This window comes from Condylostylus longicornis, unplaced genomic scaffold (genome assembly GCF_029603195.1).
Source record: "Condylostylus longicornis isolate FDR11 unplaced genomic scaffold, ASM2960319v2 ptg000030l, whole genome shotgun sequence".
In the NCBI taxonomy this organism is placed as follows: Eukaryota; Metazoa; Arthropoda; class Insecta; order Diptera; family Dolichopodidae; genus Condylostylus; species Condylostylus longicornis.
This window is the reverse complement of record NW_026577999.1, coordinates 6,280,196-6,301,991: the sequence shown is the minus strand read 5'-3', so window position 1 is coordinate 6,301,991 and position 21,796 is coordinate 6,280,196. Positions and strand designations below refer to the sequence as shown.

Genomic DNA, 21,796 nt, shown 5'->3' with positions numbered 1-21,796 from the left:
CTTCCTTCTACATATGTATGTAGTTTAAGGTTCACTAATTCAGCTATAAATGTAGAAATTTTTATTGAAACTCTATAAAAAAAAAAACTCTTCTACATAAGATCAATAAGTAATAAATACAAAATAAATGCACAATCCAGAATTCTACTTAACAAATATTATTAAGGTGCTTATACTGAAAAAACTTAAAGGAAATGTTTGACTATTAGAAACACTAACGTTATATAAATTCTTACTAGCTATTTAATTAGTTAACGGTTTTCGTAATTAGAATTTTATTTAAATCATTTTTGAACTGATAAGTTCATTTTTTCTTCCTTTTTCTTCTCTTAATTCTTATAAAAATTTTTACTCAATATACACACCTACATCCTGCAGGCATATCCGATGAAATATTCATCTTCATTCTTCATACAAATTTCTTTTTCAAACTTGTATAAAAGTTTCAATTATAATATTTATGTATTATTAGGTTGTCTGTTATACTGTTCTAATAAACAAAACTTTTATCTAAGTCAAAAACCTTTCGTTTTTTTTTTTTCTAAGAAAATGTTATATGAAACACATCTAAAATTGTACTAAATAAAAATTTACAATTTCGTTATAAATAGCTAAAAAATTTTTTATCATAGCCAACAACCATATTTCAAAAGTATTTTTTAGTATACTAAAAATCCATACAAATTCCATTTTCTGTAGAATTATGATTTAGTTTTCAACAATATTATTGCAGTGGTATTGTTTTTGAATATTTTTTAAGTTTTGCAGACCTAAAATATAATTAAAAATTATTTATTTCGTAGTTTAGTGTATAAAATAACAAAGACGTCTGTAATTTAAATTTGCAGTAAATGAATGTAATCGTACACATTTACTACATCGTTGAATCGTTCCTCTACTACAAAATATGTACCATTTTAATCGCCTCTCGCAGAAGCTAAATACTCCTTAATAATTTTTATTTAACGTTTAATAAAAATTTTGTACTCACATCATGTTTAAAACGTTTACTAGCACTTCTCTTCAATGTATTACAATTAAAAGCTGTTTGTTTATCAACATCTTCAACAGATTCTACATTATGAGGTAAACATCTACGACTTAGTTCAACAAGTTCTGGTATTGGTTGAACCTAAAACAAAAAAAAAAACAACATTTAATATTGTATTAGGAATTCAAAAATTAAAATTTTAATAATAATTTTATTTTGAATTCACCTCAACTCTAACTGTATCTCCACTACTTTTTATTAATTCAATTACTGTTTCTCTTGTTAAATCACCAACAGGTTTTCCATTAACTTTTAATAATCTATCACCTGGTAATAAACCAGTAATACCAGCACCAGGCTCAGCAAATATTACTGGTTTACATATTGGTGTCATTAATGATTCAGTTCTATCTAAGCACATTGCTTTTCTTAAACTAAAACCAAAATCAGTTCTTGGCGGTTTTTGTCTCTTAATTGTCAATTCACGTGGTTGTGGTAATTTAACTAATCTTATTGGTGGTAATGGTAATATCATTTCTTCAAATGCATGAACTCTAGACCATCTATAAATACCTTGTGATTCACCAATTGGACTTAATGAAAATGGTGGTGTTGCAAATGATGAATTCGTTGTATCTGTTAAACTTTCTGCACTTGGTGATGGTGATGTCATAACATGTAAATTATTATATGATGAATGACCACGATTTGTTTGATGATGAATACTACTAGTTTGTATCATTAAACCATCAATACCACCTTCACTACGTAAACTTTCAGCTGATGTAAATGATGGATTATTACCTTGTTCGAATAGCATTTCATTTTGTAATGTATTTCTCATAAGAACAACCCTTGAATCAGGTGATGTTGCAGTAACAATTTCTTCATGAATATTTGAAATACTTGACCTTGATCCCTTCAAAATACCACGTTTTGGTGGTTTTGGTGGTATTGGAGGTACATAGTTTGACTAAAAATAAAAAAACAAAAAAAAAATACAATTGTATATAAGTTTTTTCTTTATAAATTGTTATACAATAGGAAAAATATAATTATAATAAAAATTCCAGTAGTAAAATATTTATTTTTATGTTTGTATGACATTGCGGTTTAAAATAATTAAAATCAATAAAATTATTGTAAATTTTGTATGAACAATGGAATTTTATTACATAGAACATGATTGACCACTGTGTTGGAAAACATAAAAATTTTAGTCAAATTTAAATAATTTGATTTGTGAACAAATTTTACATTTGGTATAGTAGCGAAAACTAGATTCGGTATTGAACTGAGTATTTGGCAGGAATCAAATAATTCAATTCTAACACTTTTACAAATTAACAAAGATTAATAGATAGGAATTTTTACGTTTAAACCCATTTATCAATTCATTTAAACTCCGAAAAATTTTCAAATGTTATTATAGAAAATTTATTAAATTTTTTTTCAGTAATCACCCACAAAGATCCGATCTTTAAAGGCGAAACAAAAAAAAGATGCCGGAAACTCTTTTTATCTTTGCTTTTTAATCTTCAAAATAATAATGATCGCATAGTGTACAATCAACTCCACAATAATATTGATAACTATTTGTGCAAGTATGTTTGTAAATAAGTATGTAAAAATACTTGTATACACAAACAAAAGTTTATTAAACAAGCTAGATGCCAATGTATTTCATTACACAACATTACACATTCTAAAATAACAAAAAGAAAAACAAAACAAAGACAAAAAGGGTGAATAATTTAGCATTTTTATATGGGCGAGTGAAATATCTTGCACCAAACCATTTGCATGTGTGCCAGTGTGTATAAATATTGCTCAATTCTATGTGAGTTCTGAATTCCAGATGGACATAATTTGTTTAAATTTCAAGCATATGTTGAAATGTTAATTTCTTGTTATTATTTTTCTTTTTTTAATTTCTAATGTTGCTGATCAATTTCTTAATTTTTCCAGTATTTTTAAATAATTTTTTTTGTTTTGTTCTGAAACTTTCTCTGTTTTATTTATGCAATAGCATAGCCATTATAGCACATGTATTCCTTACATACATGAATATTAGCTGCGTTACAAGTTATGCACTGCTAATAAACAACAAGTTCACAATAGAAATTTCTTTTAATTATTCCAACTAAAGTATATAGATAAAAACAAAACAAAATAGAAAATGCGCTGATTAATTTTCAAAGCAAATGTAGAAAAATTAGAAGAAGAAGAAAAAACAAACACAAGTTAGATTGTAATAATAAAAGTTGAAGGTGAATATTGAGCGTACCATCAATAAGTAGCAGCAAAAGTAAAAATCACGTTCGCAATAATTAAATTTGTGACACAAGAAGAAAACTTATGTTATAATGGTAAGTTTCAAGATGAATTTATTCCGTCTATCAATATAAAAACTAAGTAAGTAGTTGAGTAATTTTGAGCTAGTCTAAGTATATAATTAATTATAATTTTTTTTCAGTGAGGTAGTTAAAAATTCCAAAATAAATTGTTATGTATTGTAGCTTAAAAATAGACGTAAAACTTCGAAATTTCAGAATTTTTGTTTGTTGAATTAAGAATGAGATTAAATTTGAAAGAGAATTGAAGTTGAAATCAAATTGGTAACTTTTTTGTTCATTAAAATTCAATTAATTAAATTTAATTTTTTTTAGCAAGAAAACTGCTCTAGATTCGCTCCGAGGGATTATAAAACTTTTACAATTTTCAAAAATTAATGAACTCTCGGACTTTAAATTCTGAGAATAATTTATATATACATATAAAATTCACCAGATGTGGATGTAGGTAGATACTTATATCATTCATAAGATGAATCTTGTATATTAAGCCCGCAGTATTAGAAATTCTGGCCGGTATTTTGAAATCATTATTCTAAAAGTAAATTGTTAAGATTAAAGTGAAATTGACAAATAAACCTTAAAAATTTAATTGTCTCCACAAATTCCCCTCAATTATAGAATATAGTTGAAAATTTATTTTAAATACGATTTTCTCATTCTTCAATTTTAAATTATTCTAAAAAGTTTAATTAACCTGAATTTCGATTTGAAGTATTTCTTATTAATTAGTTTATTAACTTGATAATTAAATGGAAAATAATTCCATAACAAGTTTCATTACTTTAAGATATTTTAGTTTTTTTACTTTTACTTTTCAAATTATTCAATTTAAATTCAAAAATAATTCGCAATCAGAATTTTTATTTTTATTCTACTTAATTAAATTCATAAAACAATCATAAAAATTTAAAAAAATATTTAAGGGTAGCTCTAGCTATTTTCTTGAAATTACTTTGACAATTCAATCTCTAAAATGTATTTCTTAATAATTTTTTATTTTCATACTTCTGAAATTGTTATAAAAAGCTGCAATATATAAGTTCCAGTCAGTAATCTATCTCCTTTAATATAATTATAATGATTAATTATAAAAGTCTTAAATAAGTCTTATATAAAAACGGAATTTCCTTTAAAATGTATTTTGTTTTCCCGGTATTTATAAATCAATAATTGATTTAATTAGTAAAAAGCTAAGTAATTAAAATTGATAATATTTACATTACTTAAGAAAATTTAAAAATTAAAAAACTAGATCTAAAAAAGTATAGTGGCAAAGTTGAAGAAAAATATTTATTGTATTTGTTTTCAAAGTAAATTATAAAGAAAATGCAATTTCCAATGAATTTTCAAGTTAAACAGTCTTGGAAATGTAATTTAATTTTAAGAAAAGTGGCTAATTATAATAATAAAAGAGGGATAAGAAATAATTAAAGTGATTACAAATAAATAAATATTTAGTTTTTATACCAAATATAAAATTTTTCAGGTTAAATGTTAAAAATTGTAATTTAAAGAGTTATAAAACAATTCCGGATTTTAGGACCAGGATTATTCACTACCAAAGGAACAGGATTACACTGTTTTATGCCGGTCATAGCCACTTTTGAAGGATTTCACATTTTTAATGAGTTTTACTAAAATTCAAAGAAAATTATAGATAATATTCTGTTAAAAAGACTTAGTAGGAGGGATTTGCTGATTTATTTTAAATTTTGTGTATAAGAAACCAACCATTATGTACAATCATTGCTATAATTCTCAATTCTCATTCCTCAATGCGAAACAGTAAATAAATTTTCTTAAAAAATAATTTTGCAAAATAATTTCTAGTTTTTATTTCAAATACGAGAACAGAATTTCTAAACTTAAAGTGTAAATAAGTTTTACGATATCACCGTCAAACTGATAACAAAATTATAATTAATTTTAACAACAAATATTTTCCTTTTCACCGAGATAAGAGCCATAATAAAAGCTTTGTAATCTTAAACGATAAATTTTTTTTTTAAATTAAAAAATAAATACATGAAACTTATTGTACATAAACTTGGAGAAAAATGTAAGCTCATTAATAATTCCATTCAGTTACAATCTAATAGTTAGTGAATAAAATGAAAATATAATATTGACTGGCGAACTATGTTAAATGCCCTTTTTTTTTTTGTGTTGCAAAATTTGTAGCGAAGCGCTATTTCTCTTAAGAATTTTAAAGTAAAAATATTGGGTTATTGAATAACATTGAACGAAATTTTCTTATCAGTGCTTAACCGTTTTGCGTACCTTTTGATAACAACAATTTTTATTTATTTTGAAATTAAAAAACTAAAAATAAAAAAGAAGAATTTATTAATTTTTTTTTTCTCATTTCTTTAATATTTACCTTAGTATTATTTGCGGAATGTAATGAAGTTTCAGAACTATCCGATTGTGGTATACCAGGCATATTACTATGATGATAATTATTTGATGGTGATTGATGTTGTAATATTGGTGTACCGAAATTACGATCAATTATAATTGCTGATGCTGTAATCTCTTCATTACCACGATCTAATTCAATACCACCACCACTATTATTACTTTCTGGCCTATCGATATCCAAATGGGCAAAAAATTCACTATAATCAGCTGTAATACCACTTGGTAATTTTTCTTTTTCTTTTCGTCTACCACGTATTTTAAGTGATCGTCGAACCTGAAATTTAAAAAAAAAAAAAAGAAATAAAAATGAGGAAATTAAATTTTTTTTTTTGTCATTCCCATGAATAAAATATTTATAAATTATTTAAAATAATTAAATAATAAAATCTTATTAAAGATGTAATCAAACTTGGCTTAAGCAACTAATTGAAGATGAGTAAAAAGTAATATGTAATATATACGAATAGAAAATACGGAGGCACTAAGTAAAGTCAAAAAAAAAATGTGTGATTGAAAGTATTCCAAAATAATTTTACGATCAATTTCCTTTAAAGCTTGTTTTTTACTTTAATCTTAAAAGTTGGATCAAAGAAATTGTTGAAGTAATGAGATTTCTTCAAGTAATTTCCACGTTTACAGTGAAATTAGCGAGATCGGAAATCCAGAAATTAAAGACAAATAAAATTTACATTTTATCATAAAATAATTTATCACTGCTTGTTCAGTCCGAGTATTGAGCTTAGTTATTATAGTTATATTTATATATATGTATCTAAATTTTTTCTATTTTCACATCTAAAGGTGCAGTCATTCTGAATAAAACATTCTTTCGACAGGCATGCTCCAAAAACATTCGAATATCTTATACAAAACAAATCGCTAGCAATTAATTAAAGAAGAACTTTTCAAAAAATGCTCCAAGACTCCGCATTCTATTAAATGGCGTTATTTTAATTAATCTCTTCTACTTTTAGTAATAAATTTAATTGGCCAACTAAGGGGAGATGGAAATTCACCTCTAGTTATACAGATTCAATTATTCAACAGTACCTCTTCTTAACACTATGGTGAACTCTTATTTTTTTGTAGGATTTGGAAAATTTACAAATTTATATTTTATAAAAAAAAATTAAAAATTTTTTCATCTTATATTTTCCTGCATTTCATCGCTTGATAAGAAAAAGGTAACTTCTTCAACTACATTAGACTAAATATCATAAGAACTCGTAAAAAGGAATAGCTTCATACATATATGCAAAATATACTTATACATACATACATATGTCTGCTTTAACCTAGAATTATTCAACAGGTTTACTGAACCGAACAATATCACGCGTAATAAGTAAACCATCGTAATACGCAATAAAGTTCATCGTAGTAAAATGTATATGTATGCTCACGTGTACGTATGTGTAGAATTTGATCGACAACTTATTTAATGATATCATAAAGTCTGATCAATAGATTTCATCTGCATATAATTGAATGTGTATGTATGTTTGTATATGAGTGAGAAGTACAGGAAAGAAATATCAAATAAGGAAGTATCCAGTTCAATTCTTCTAAACTTAAAAAGCAGAAAAACAATGTTATACTTATATATGTATGTGTGTAATTTACAATATTTAACACACTTACAAATCATTTAAAACGCTTTGCAATTTCCAATTTTCCTTTTAATAACAGAATTAATTTTTTTTTATAATCTTTATTTTTGTTGATATACTTAATAAAAAGGACAGCGTGTTTCACCAGTTCTTAATCAAAAATAAGTATACCAAAGAAGAAAATCATTTGAAATTCTTATTGCTTAAGTATTAAAAGTTGCAGTTTTTACAATTATAATTTTTACGTGCAGTTCCTCCGGTTAATTACACCACGTTAAGCCGTTTGATCGAAAAACTAAGAGAAACTTTTATAATTAAAAAATTAAACAACCGATGCGGCGATTGTTCAACATGTTCGCATTCGTTTTATGGCGTATATTATGTAAACCTTTTATTAAACAGGTGGTATGAAATTTACACGACTACAATTGAAAAACCACGACTAAATTACACTAGATGGCTGAAATTTTTTTCAATCACATCTTTTCCTTTTATTTATTTGATAGTATTTTAGGTTAGTCGAAACATGCCGCTGCAATGATAAGGGAATGGCTATTTTGTAAAACTGCCCAAAAGAAATAAAAACTCCACCGTAATCACCAGATATCAATATAATTAAAAATTTGTGGCAAAAATTAGAGCTGGAAATTCGGAAGCATCAGACATCTGATAAAAACGAACCCTACTTATATCAAAAAAAAAATTCTCCAGAATATACAAAAACCCTTGTCGAATCCATTCCAAACCGTCTAAATTCTCAAATTTTTTGCATTGGCTCTTGAAAGTTGAAAGTAAACTAATTCGATAATTTAAAAACGAACTCATTTTTAAAATATTGCTGGACAAAAGTGGACCATTTTCACTGTGAGTCACTGTATATTTTGCCCTTTGTACAATTAACCGGGGAGAACTGTAACTACTCCCTTCATACATTCATAAAACAATTCTTTTAATTTACTACGCACAAATCATTTAACAGACTACAACACCCTGTTCAAAATTTTACATAAAATATTCGTTTTTTTTTTAATTCAAAGAGAAAAAAATATTTATTCAATATTTACCTGTAAATATAATATTTATGGATGTAAATGCGTTTGTATATCCATAAGAAAATATTTAAATGTAAAAGCAATATTAAACAGAAAGTTAAAAACAAGAAAACACCGACAACAAAAATCAACACCAAACTAAAATGGAGCATTTTATTATGTTGAATCCGAATAGGCACATTATTTACATACAAACATACCTTATGTAGAGATACTTATGTATGTAATTATGTATTTTATATTATGTATTAAGTTTCTGATTCTGAATACGTTAACCTAATAAATGGGAAAGAAAATATAATAATGATAAAAGCAACAAAAACAATAAAAAAAAAAAAGACTTTTTTAAAGTTATTGTGTCAATGACCGTAACGTCGCTAATTATGTAGATCGGTCACCTAAACATTGCAAGTTTGACTGCTTTTTCTTTCAATACAAAATATATTTTTTCAATATAAAAATACATTCGAACATATACAGAGTTTAAGTACATACACACATATCCATAAAAAATTTTTCAATTCATAATGCTTTTTGACATATTGTATACCTGCCTATAAAGCGACTATAAACTGTTATACTTAAATTTGGTTAAGTAGGTAGCGGCCCTCTATTAAAATTTTACATTTTGTTTGTTTTTTTTTTTTTTTTTTGGTAATATTATTAAGAACCTAAAAAATCAAACAAATTAAATTTTTTTTTTGTATACCTACATACATACTTACATATAATACATAAGATAACTTACATATTTACATACTTTTTCTCATATCTTTTCTATAGAAAAAGAAAAATTAATATGTAACAGGAAAAGGTATGAATTACAATAAAATAAAAATAACAACAGAAAAAAAAAACATAAAGTTTCATTTTCATGTGGGGGCAAATATTATTAATTAATTAGAAATTTTAACATCACCATACTTGGGGAATAATATTGTATTTTATAACGTAAATGAATACTTTTTATATTGTGTACAAACATTAAACTTAAGGTATACAAGTATACTTACAAAATTATGGTCAGACCTATAATAACTAAAACAAAAATCCCGAAAACAAACAATTTTTATGTTTTAAAGTAAAAATCGAAAATTCTTTTATAAGAATTGGAAAAAGAGAATATTAAAAGAAAAAGTGAAATTCACCTATAATTTTGTTTGCTTGTGTGTATGGTGAAAACACAAAGAAATACGTTACAAATATGTGGGTTTGTATTTATGTAAATGTTATTGATTAAGTGAAATTAATAAATTCCCACCGAATAAATTTTGTTAAAGCTACACATATGTAGTATATATATGTATATATGTATGTACATTTATGTATCTTATCGATAATTAAGAAACAAATAAAAAAAATCGGGAGGAAGTAAAAAAGAAATTTATTAAAGTGACATTTGGATGTTTTTATGCAAAAATTAATTTTGAATTCAAGGGAAATTTTTAGAAAATCAAATTTTTTTGGTAAAAAAATGTTATTGCTTTATAGCTTATAAAAATATTCGCTTCAAAATCTTTTGCCAGCCATTGAAATTTCACACCATGCTCTTGTCCGTATTTTTTGCACATAAGTATTTGTATTTAGATTAGATGACATATTTCAGTTCTGGGTTAATGTTGACTTAATTTTCATGAAAATTAAAAAGAAAATATAAAACGAAAAATTGCAATAAGTATAAAAACCTTGAAACTCTAGTGAAGTTTCGGTTTAAGAGATCTAGTAAGTATTTCTAAAAAATTTGCTAATCCATTGCGGCGAAAATCATCAAAAATCAGCGGCGAAATAAAAAATTCCAAGAATATTCATTGAACATTTTCTTTCATATTATCAAAAGTATAAATTAGGCCCGTATATTAGAGAACTAATTGCATATACCTGGATTCATTGAAAGCTCACTTGCTCATCATATATTACGAAGCGACTCTTGCATATGAAGTTTGAAAAAAACCTGTTAATTATTTTATTGAAAGCAAGTACTTCATAAGCTGATCATGGCAAATGTGAACACAGGTAGGTAATTTTCAGCCCAGATACACGAGTGGATAAAGAGAAAGGCGAACATGCAGACAGACATCTTAGTTTATTTTCGTTTTTCTATATTATGTGAAATTTCGTGCCATCCAATAACCTCCCTAATTATATGCAATGCGGTCGGTAAAAATATAGAATAATATTGATTTAAAAATGTAAGAATTTCTATTAAAGATTTTATAAAATTAAATTTAAAAATTTTATTTATGTTTGAATGCATTTAGAGCATTACTTTTATACATATTTGCTCTATTTTCTCGCTTCAAATGTTTTTTTGTTCTTGTTTTTAACATAATTATAAACTTTAACATACTTTCTATTCTCCTCTATTGGTTCGTTTGATAATAGCGTGCATTATTATAAGTTTAATTTACAATTTGCATTGTTTATTTTCTTAATTTTTTCTACCTTAGTATAATATTAAAAATGCATATAGTAGAATATATAAATTCGATTTGAAAAAAAGCACATTTCCTTTTGATTATTATTTGAACCAAAAATTAAGACTTGTTGCTAAATTTAAGGGACGATAATTACGCAAACTAAACTACTAGCTAACCCAAAATAATTACAAATCATTACAACCTGTCGAAAAAATTATAATTGACATAACATAAAAAAATATATGGTAATTTTGACATATCCTAAAAAAAATAGAGAGGTGAGCCGTCAACTTTCTGTGGTTGCAGAATTTACAAATTTCATGGTTTAATATAAATATAGTAAGATGAGAATAACTGGCATATTTGGGACTTGCATGGCCTGTATAGTTTTTCCCCACAGTAGGGGAAGGTCTTGTTTGGTGAGAAAATAAATTGTTCTACATTGGACCTCTTTCGCAGCCAGTAAAGCAGGTAGGCAAATTTGTTCTTTTTATTGTGGAGATATTTCCAAAATTTTATTTTGGAGAAATGGAGAAGATGTTACAAATTGTTTCTTTCAGCAGTTTTCGCTTTCGAACCTTTTGTAAACGGACGTACAAACGAATTAATGTACAAGATGGAATTAATGAGTGCATTTTCCATAAAAATTTTTAAAGTTTACTAAAAACTATATTTTTACTTCCATCTTATTCTTTTGTCAAGTGTTATAATTATTTTTAAAACTTTTATTTTTTAATAAATACTTAAATATAACACGCGAATTATAATTATAATGTTTAAGAATTTTTCTAATGTAAAATATGTTTTTTTTTCTGAAAATCTGCTTGTTCGTTACCATTTGCTAAGTAATTAAAGTTATTCAAAGTTTTATTTCTTAACATTTACTTAATTATACTTATTTTATGCCGATTTTACTTAAAATGTGTGTACGTACATGTGCACTACTTCAACATTATAATTATGTCAAGCATGTTGTTTAAAAATTTTTAAATTTTTTATTTTAATAAAATCTTCATACGTATAATAATTTAAAAAATTAATTTAAATCTTGTAATTATTTTATCCACCCACATAATAAGGTGATTAATTTTAAAATCATTAATTTTTTAATATTAAATTTTATTAAAACAAAATATTTAAAGTAATATACATAAAATATTAATTTTATATGAATTTAATTTGAGATTTTAGATTATTAATTATTTTTATTGAAAAGTATAACAAGTACAAATTTTGTTAAATTAATTTAATTGCAGGGTTAAAGGGTTAAAAAAATTTAAATTAAAAGTTCTCTACTCTCAGGAATTTAAGAGTAGAGATTGTACGCTCCAATTTACAGATTTTAATGCAAATTAAATAAAATTTGAGGAAAATAAAGCAATGAGTAAGATGTACATTAGATGTGGCCCAATTTCAGTCTTTATTCGATAATTATATTACTTAATAAATTGGGCGAATTGACGCAAATAACATACATACATAGCTTTTATATAACAGTGAAATTCAACACAAAATGAAGCTTTAACGGTGAGATTTCAACACGAAAAAATTTTAGAAATTGCCTAAATTTGCACTTCAAAGGTTGCACTTGCACTTAACTAAATTCGCTTAATATTAATAGCTTGGTTTCGGCAATAGCAACAATAGCAACTATTATATACACTATGTATGTATATGCGAATTTTTAGCAACTATTTGCAGTGCAAATAATCTTTGCATATTACCATAACTCTTACCACATTTTCTAAGTGTCTTCAATCAAAATGATGGTGATATATTTATGAATAGAAATGAGAAAAAATGGTGCTTCTAATATTATTTATTGTATGTTTGTATAAAAACATGTTATTTAATCAAGATATCGTAAATGGAAGTGTAAGTGTAAAATGATTTCAAATAAGATTTTCGCGAACCTATTTTGTAAATAGAAAATTCTAAGAAATTTCAAGTACTTATAATTACTTACATACTTACATAATAAATATAATTCATATGAATGTTATTCTTAAGATGGTAAAATAATTAACACTAGTATTATGTATGGTTCATGTTATACAATCATTCATTAAGTACATTTATATAAAAAGAAATAGAAATGCCATTATTTAAAAAAAAAATAAAAACTCTCGACTTACTTAGGTACAATAATAAAATTCATTTATGATTAATTCACTTTATTTTATATCACTATACTCACTCGCTAAATAATATACAATAATAAGTATAAGTGAGTACTTATACGATATAAAAAAAATTTCTAAGAAATGTAATGTCTTTCTCATATGACCTGACCTTACTGATATGCATTTGATTATGTAGCAACATTGTATTAAGCGTTAACTATATGATGCATTTACAGGTTCATATATATATATATGTATACATTTTATTAGTAAAGTGTGGTAGACTAACTGTTATATCCAATTTTATATACTATCTATCTCCCATCATGTTGATGTCATGACTTAATTGATGTCTCCGTTTTGTTTCTTTTCCATTTTTTTTTTCTGCATCAAATTTTTTTTTTTTTGTTTTTTTTTTTCTTTTCAGACAACTTGGAATGTATTATACTCGTGTTGTTACATTTAATATAAGAAGTACAACTATTATGCATACGTACGTACATGCTTATAAGTTTATACAAAATTTATATATAAGGACCTCAAATTTAAATAGATTATATGGAATAAGGTAAAGGATTGTACACTAACTAACATCAACAAAAATTGGATTTTTCTTACTCATCTATATGCTCAATTTTTTATAGAAATTACATTATAATTTACACGATATTACGAAATGGCAAGAAGAAGCATCACTAACACAACAATATTTGAGTTCAGAAGAACTACTTACAAGAAATTTTTGAAAATGAGTATCAAAACTCAAACCTTCTTCTAGTGTGCTTAGTTTAAAAACAATAATTTGGAAAATTTTAACTTATTGTGTGGCCTGAACATAATTAATTAATTATGGGCCGATTGTTTAGGTATTTCGTTTTTAAATTCAAATAAACACAATGGTAATAGAAATAGATCCCCATTAAAAGGATAGATTCAAATAACGGATATCACGTTCTCCCAAATGAAAATAATCTAAAGACATCAAATTTAAAACCGGGTTTACATGGTCGGCGACTTTGAACGGTGGAGAATAATTTCCGTGATGGTTTTCAGAACACGATTTTCAAGTTCGGCGAATTTCTGTCAGGTGCACAATATCGGATATTAATTGCTCATTTAATGCGTCATTAATTGATTTTTTTCTTAAATTAAAATTATTTGGAAGCCTTGTTCGAGTGTTAGTCCATCCGCGTTAAAAGGCTAAATGGCAGGAATTATCATCACAACAAATGTCATCATTTGATAATCAAAAATTAAAAAAATTTAAAAAATCGCTGTCATGTCGTATATCATTTACCCTACAAATTTTAACTAACTACATAGTACATATATTCATTACATATATATATATATGTATATATGTATATACGTACATATATACAATATGAACCTCGAGTTCTATGACCTTAAAACTTTACTTTTCATTCATATATGGTTGGTATTAACAATAAAACAAAAAAAAAAAATAAATAAAGTAATTTCTATCCAATTTATACTTTTTATATAATAAAGGGAAAGAAAAAAAAAATTCACCCTATATGAAATTCTATATGTGAGTAAATTTTTAACAAAACGATTAACAACCTTTAAATAAGTACACACACAATAAAATATATTGAAATATAACATAAGTATGTACGAATGTGTGTACATATGCACATAAATTAAATTGTTCAAGGTGAGAATTTTTAGCCAAATTCAATGTTTTAAGGGTAAAAAGTTTAACTTAAATAAAATCGTGGCTAAAATTTTTTTTTCGTTTTTTCTGTTTTTTTTTTTTTGATATTCTTCACGCTATTTTTAGTGAATTGATGGTCAAAAACGTGAAACATGTGGTAAATATTTAATGGGATCTTTATTAGAATTATTTGACCATAGTTTTACCAAGGATTATTAAAGGGATTGGATATGTTCGTGCAAGTAAATACTGATAACTATATATGTACATGTATAAAAGATGAACAAATACAATAAAATATTTATAAATACAATAACTAGACTACTTGTATGAAATTTTGCAAATTTTCACTATAATATTTACTCACACACTTGAATATAAATGTACACATATACGAATTTATATTTGCCTAAAATCCCAAGTGTACCATTTCTTATTATTTCCTTTTTTTGGAAATATAACAGGATATTTTGTTTTTGCCATATTTACATCTATAAGTGCCATATTCTGATATTTATACGTATGTATAGATATTTGTATACAAAGGTATACGGCTACATTCTGATTAAATCCATTCGTAGGCATGTCCATAATGAGTTATGTAGACAATTTAACAACAGGGAGTTGTTATTTTAGAAAAAGAAATTTGAGGATATGAAATTGTTCTTGTTCATACATATACTGATATACATATGCATAAGTACATAACGAGTATACAATATATTTTGCATTTTTTATATTTAAATGACCATTTGCACACAGCTAAAAAATTCATTTTCATGGTATATTAAATTTAAATGCTAAATACAAACCATTATAATTTAAGAAAATTACGATGCTATTATTGTACAAGTTCGAGACAAGAGACAAATTCGGCAAATTATAATAATCCACAAAATTCTCAGAAGCATTTTTTAATTTTGCCAAGAATTGTAGTCGAAGGAACCCTAAAACAAATTAAAAATTTTTACAGTTTAAAAAATTACAGTTTCCAAAATCAAACTTCTTTGTAGTAATTACTTACTTATGCAAATATTTATTAGGATGTTGTCATCAGAATAGGCAAAAGAATATTCATTGAAAAATATATAAAAATAATTGCCATGTAACAATTACTAAGTAAGTACATTCTTTTTAATAAAATATTTTTAATATGTACACACATTGGTAAGAAACTATGCTGTTAAAGTATTCAATACATTTTCTTAAATGAAATTCAAAAAGAATGATAATTTTTATAATAAGTTAAGCAAAAACTAAAAATTTATACTTATAAATATATTCAATAGTGCTATTTCTCAAGCACATAACGTCCTCAATTTATTTTAATAATAAAAATAGTAAGTATACAATTATATAAGAAACACAGAAAAGTCAAAGTACTTAAATCAGTACAAGAAGTCTACTTATATAATATTATAATAAGTATAATATCTTACATAACATGATATAATCGACTATAGAACTAAAAAAAAATAGAAATTTGTAAATTATATTGATGATATTTAGAGCACAGAAAAAATGATCTAAAATTAAAATCTATAATACAAATACATACTTAATCAAAATATTATTATTAAGGGTCTGTATTAGAAAAGGAGATTTTTCTTAATCATATAAGTTAGGTATTGAATTATTATTCACCAAAATTTTGTAGCATTAAGTAAGTACTTATTTGTATACTTAACTATTCAAAAAGTTATAATGAAACTGAGTCATAGTTGTGAAGTCACATTTGAGAAGTTGAAATTACGAAATTATGAAGTTGGATTTGAAGAATCGGAGTCAAGTAGTTGGAGTGAAGCAGTCGGAGTCGGAGTCAAGGAGTCGGAGTCAAGGAGTCGGAATCAAGGAGTCGTAGTCATGAACTCGGAGTCAAGGAGTCATAGCCAAAGAGTCGAAGTCAAAGAGTCGGAGTGGAGGAAGCGAACTCCGACTCCTTGACAAGGGTTTAGGAATTCGAAAGAATAGAGCAATCATATTCGAAAAATCGGAGTTGAGAACAAAAAGGAAACTTTAAAAAAATAATTGCTTATTATAAAACAGTTGCAAGCACTCATTAAAGAGATAATGAACTATTTTTGATTGCTGTAAAATATTTCCCTTATTTTAATTACTTATTAAATTTTTTCTGTTTAAATCCGAAAATCTTTAAGTATTTGAAATTATTATTGAATTTAATTTGTCCCCCTTAAATATGTGGGGTAATCACCCGTCATTTTATACTAAACCGTCAACAAATACCTAATCTTAAAATATAATCTCATTTCAATTAGCAAAAAAATAAAAAAATTTTTTAATCTTTAAAATATTTCACATTTCTTTCTTAGATTTATTAAGCAATAAAATCATTTTATTTGACAGCGATAATACGAAACGAAAATACTTTTTTTTTTCTTGAACAAAAAAAAAACAAAGTCAATACTTTTACTTTACTCATGAAAACTACTAATAAACTTAATCTTAACAGTGAAGTGGTGGAACTTTAAACCAGTGCTCCTCATCTCAATATAACGTCAATGACTTAAAAATAAATATTGTTTCCATAAAAATTATAAAATAACTATATAGAAAAATGATTTGGTTTTGGATTACAATCAATTATTGTAAATTTTTTATTCAGTGTTTTTTGAAAAAGAGAGCAATTTATTGTTTAAAATGTAATTGGTAATTTAATACTAACTTAACAGATCGAAGAATGACAATGGAAATATGATTACCCTTATTCTGTAAGAAGCATCATATTGTTAGTATCACTTAAGTGACTTTGTTTTTCAGTTTCTCATTCTTGAAAATTTTTTTTTGATTTCATTGTGTTTAATTATTCCAATAACGTCAAAACAACAACACTGATCCGCATCAGTTTTGTTGTTTTAAACAAAACAATCTTATAAACCAGCGAATTTTGACATTCTCTGCGTTATTTTAAAAAATGAGACTATCAATGAAAGTACTATGAAACATGATTCAAACCCTCAAAATCCAAAACAAAATAATCTATTTTTATTCGTAACTATTTTTAACTACCTACTTATGTGATAAGAAACAAAAACTAGCACACAATCCAATAAATTAAGAAAAAAAATCAAATTTAATTATACTTACTTTTCAACTATTTCGAAATAATCATTAAGATAATTTGAAAAAAAAATTCACCAGCTTATTAAGACACAAAAAAAATTTAATAATATAGAGAAACTGAGTTTGACAGATAAGAAGAGTAAAAATAATGTGGCACTCTTATTCGCAATAATCAATTTAGTAAAAGACAACAATAATGGAATTTAGTCATAAAGGTGTAACTTATTGTAATGAATTTGAAATTTACCGTTTTTAAGCTTTTATAAAATAAAAGTATAAAAAAAATTTGCAATTTATTTTTTTTTTGTGTTTTCTTCACAAAAAAAACAAGAACTACTTTTTATGCAATGCGTTTTACTGTTGTCTTCTCTTTTAATGAATTTTAAGCGATTCGTCGCGTTACGAATACAAATTACTATTTTAGTTAGTCATTGAAATAAAATGTTTTATTTTTTACTTAATTTTGAAAAATTAAATTCTTGTGATTTTCTTAAGCAGTAATTTCATTTTTAAGATGCATTCCAAAATTTGAATATTTTAATTTACATCGACAGAGCAATGCTAACTAAACTGGAAGTGTAAACAAACAGAATAAATATTTTCAATTCGGTTTTATGTGAAATTGAAATTTTCATGTTCTACTTATTCCTCAAAAAAAAAAAATTGTTATTACTAATATTTATAGATCAAAATAGTAACAATATGGCCGATAATTATTGTGAGTGACGAAATGTGTCGCAATACTACTAACTGCAGTCGAATTTGTCAAAAAAATATTTTGTGCAAATTGTTATTACTTATAACTAGTTAGTTTCTATATTACAGTTTACAATATGATTTGAGAGAAAGAGCACTCAAAATACAAAAGAGTCTAATATTTAAATCGCGCGTCTAATATTTTAATCGCGCGTCTAATATTTTAGTCGCGCGTCTATTATTTTAGTCGCGCGTGTCATATTTTTGCCGCACGGGTAATATTTTAACCGCACGTCTAAAATTTTAGTCGCGTATCTAGTATTTTAGTTACGCGTACAATATTTTAGTCCCGCGGCTAATATTTTAGTTACGCGTATAATATTTTAGTCCCGCGCCTTAAAAGATCTCAAATATTTCAAAACGAATTTGGTTTGATGCTTCCATTTGTTAATACCTTATAACAACAAATAAAATGAAATTTATTTTCGGAGTAAGTAATTAAAAAATTTAGTCGGACAGCAATATTAAGAACAATGGTTTTCTTTCATAAAAGAATAAGAAAAATTAAATCTCATATACTTGCTTACTTACTAGTACTACTATTGGAAAAAATTTTCGCATGTTATAAACCTATAAGATTTGAATTGTTATTTAATTAGGTTAATAAGCAGGTAACTACTTATAATATACAACAAGTATTTCAACAAATAAGCAAGTGTTTAAGTAATACAACTATATACAATAAAATTAATTCTATTTATAGAAATTACATTTAAAAAATTGGAAAAAATCACAAAAAATTTTTCTATTTTTCATTCGTAATTTATAATAGGTTTAGGTACGTCATTCTTTTTAGTACAAATACTTATAGTTATTGCTTATAGAATTCATTGAAATTTTATATAAATAAGTAACTAAAATCCTCAAATATAGTTTATAATTTATATTAAAACAATTTACTTATAAATTTCAGTCTCCAATTGATAGTGTACAATTCTCTAAGAATCTTGCTTCTTATTTAAATTATCAAGATTTTATACTTATATAAATTGTGTTATAAATTATAGAAATTCTAGAATTAAAACAAAACCCCATAATAATGTACATATATGCACTCATTAATAAATTTCATATAAAACCAATTATTTTATAAAATTTAAATCATATTATTGCTTACTTAAAAGTATGGAAGAAATACAAGAATTTTTATTATATTTCATACTTAAGTACTTAACTATATACATTACATAAACGTACACGAACATACAATTATACTTATTATACTTATATAAATAAAAAATCAAAATAATTTAGTTAAAGTCGATTTATTTTTATGTTTTATCTTTTAAAAAAATTCCCATAAAAATTCACGCAAGAATAAACAATGCGAGCAATATACGATTGGACTAATTAATTTATTGGTTAACAATAAGGTTCACTTACAAAAACAACTAAGTGAATGTATAATGTACCCACAATATACTTATAATAGTGACGACATAAAAATAAGTTAAAAATCAACTCACTATACACTCAATAACATCTTTATGATAATAACTTCCCCATTCTTAAAGAAAACATAAGTATATAAAAATATTTTTTTCTCAATTGAAAAGGTGACCAGATTTTTGCAAAAAAAAATTTTCGAAGGACAGGCCTATGGTATTAAAATAAACATATGTAGTTCAGTTATATATTATTTTTAAAAATAATTCTGACACTATTATAATTTTGTACTATTTTTCAATTTATTATAGAAATACAAAATTAAATATTAAATTTTAACAGTGATGACACCAATTCACAAAGAAATTTTTGATTTTAATTAAGAATTTCAGTAATGCTCTCATTTTTAACAATATTGTCAGTTTATTAAATTTTTTTATTATTCCTATTTCGCTCCTGGGAGGAGCCTAGGGCTGGTGCACGATATTGAAGATAATCATGAATACCAGTTTCTTACATCATCAGTTTCTAGTGACATGACTGGGCTTTGAACTCGAGTACCTTCTGTTAAAGGACCAGTGCAATAACCACTGCACCATTGATCAGGTTAAGATTAAATAAATGAGGTACCACAATTGTATATGAATGAGAAAAATGCATAGTTCTGAAACGAGAAACAATTACGAGGTGATTGCAACCTGACAAACAAATGATGGCTTTGAGCAAGTACCTTTTGGAAACTAATGTAACACCGTGTATTTTTAAAGCACTAGGAGATATGCAGAAGATGTTTAATCAAAATAAACCCCCCCTTCTCCCCCCTCTTAGCATGCCGTACCATATTGCAACCTTGTATTAAACAGGACATAAAAAACCATAAAAGTTAAATTGGTCGAGCTGTATAAAGAAATGTGATATAGTTGTCCAACATTCTTATTCAAATAGCCGCCCAAGTAACATGAAAAAAAAATTTGCTCAATCAAGTCAATTCATATAACAATTTTTTACATACACACATGCATATAAGAGATTGTCCCTCATAAAAATGTATATTTGTTCACTCCATAATTGTTTTACCCACATATTTGTGTAAAATACTTAAGAAAGGAATACTTATCAAAAAAATTCATTTTATATGTTTATTGTGTGTTCATAAAAATTACATAAAACTTTTTTGTTTTTAGGGAAAACATAACTATAATTCGAATAATTGCAAAAAAAAAAATCACCAACAATGCACAATTATTTGACATATGAAATTCACACAAAATACCAAGAGTTCAATGAATTAAAAAAGAGAGAATTAAAATTAAAATAAGACAACGACAACAACAAAAGAAGATTAAAAATAAAAACAATGAATTCGCGCTATCAATATAGGTAACTAGGTAATTTTACAGGTAAGAATATTTAAAAAATAAAATATACTTAAGTAAGTATAAAAATTATACAAATAACAAAATGAAAATAAAAAAAAATTACCAACTTATTAAAGAAAAAAAAAATGCTTTTAAAGGTGCTATTAAACAACAATACTTATGTCGAAGACGAAACACAACAACAACAACAACAAATAAAATAAAATAAGAAGAAAACAAAAAAACACAACTGTATAGACTAGGGAACGATAGGTTTACCCGTCACGTCAAAGAATGAAAGACAGTTAAAAAGGTGTAACTTTATATTGATGACGTTAAAAAGTACCGTTTCAAGTACTAAAAATGAAGACGTGCTGCAAGCTCATCTCTTTTTTTTTTTTTTTGTTAAAACATTAAGGAAAGATTTTAACGTTGCTTTTTTTTTGTTGTAGTTATTCATTCTTTATGTTTCATTCGCATTTTTGTTAAAATCTTTTTTTTCTTACGGTTTCATTAATGCTTTCTTGTGTTTTTTTTTTTGTTGGTGTAACGTTAAGGTAAAAATA

The 21,796-nt window shown here is 25.3% G+C and overlaps 1 protein-coding gene across 1 annotated transcript in view; it reads right to left on the bottom strand.

Moving 5' to 3' along the window:
• LOC129608163 (unconventional myosin-XVIIIa) overlaps window positions 1–21,796 on the bottom strand; it is a 229,151-nt gene that overhangs the window by 193,354 nt on the left and 14,001 nt on the right. The window contains exons 2-4 of the mRNA XM_055519494.1: window positions 5,729–6,043; window positions 1,218–1,964; window positions 992–1,132 (exon numbers count right to left, since the gene is read on the bottom strand). Coding sequence (XP_055375469.1) covers window positions 992–1,132; window positions 1,218–1,964; window positions 5,729–6,043 — 1,203 coding nt within the window. The remainder of the gene's footprint in view (window positions 1–991; window positions 1,133–1,217; window positions 1,965–5,728; window positions 6,044–21,796) is intronic.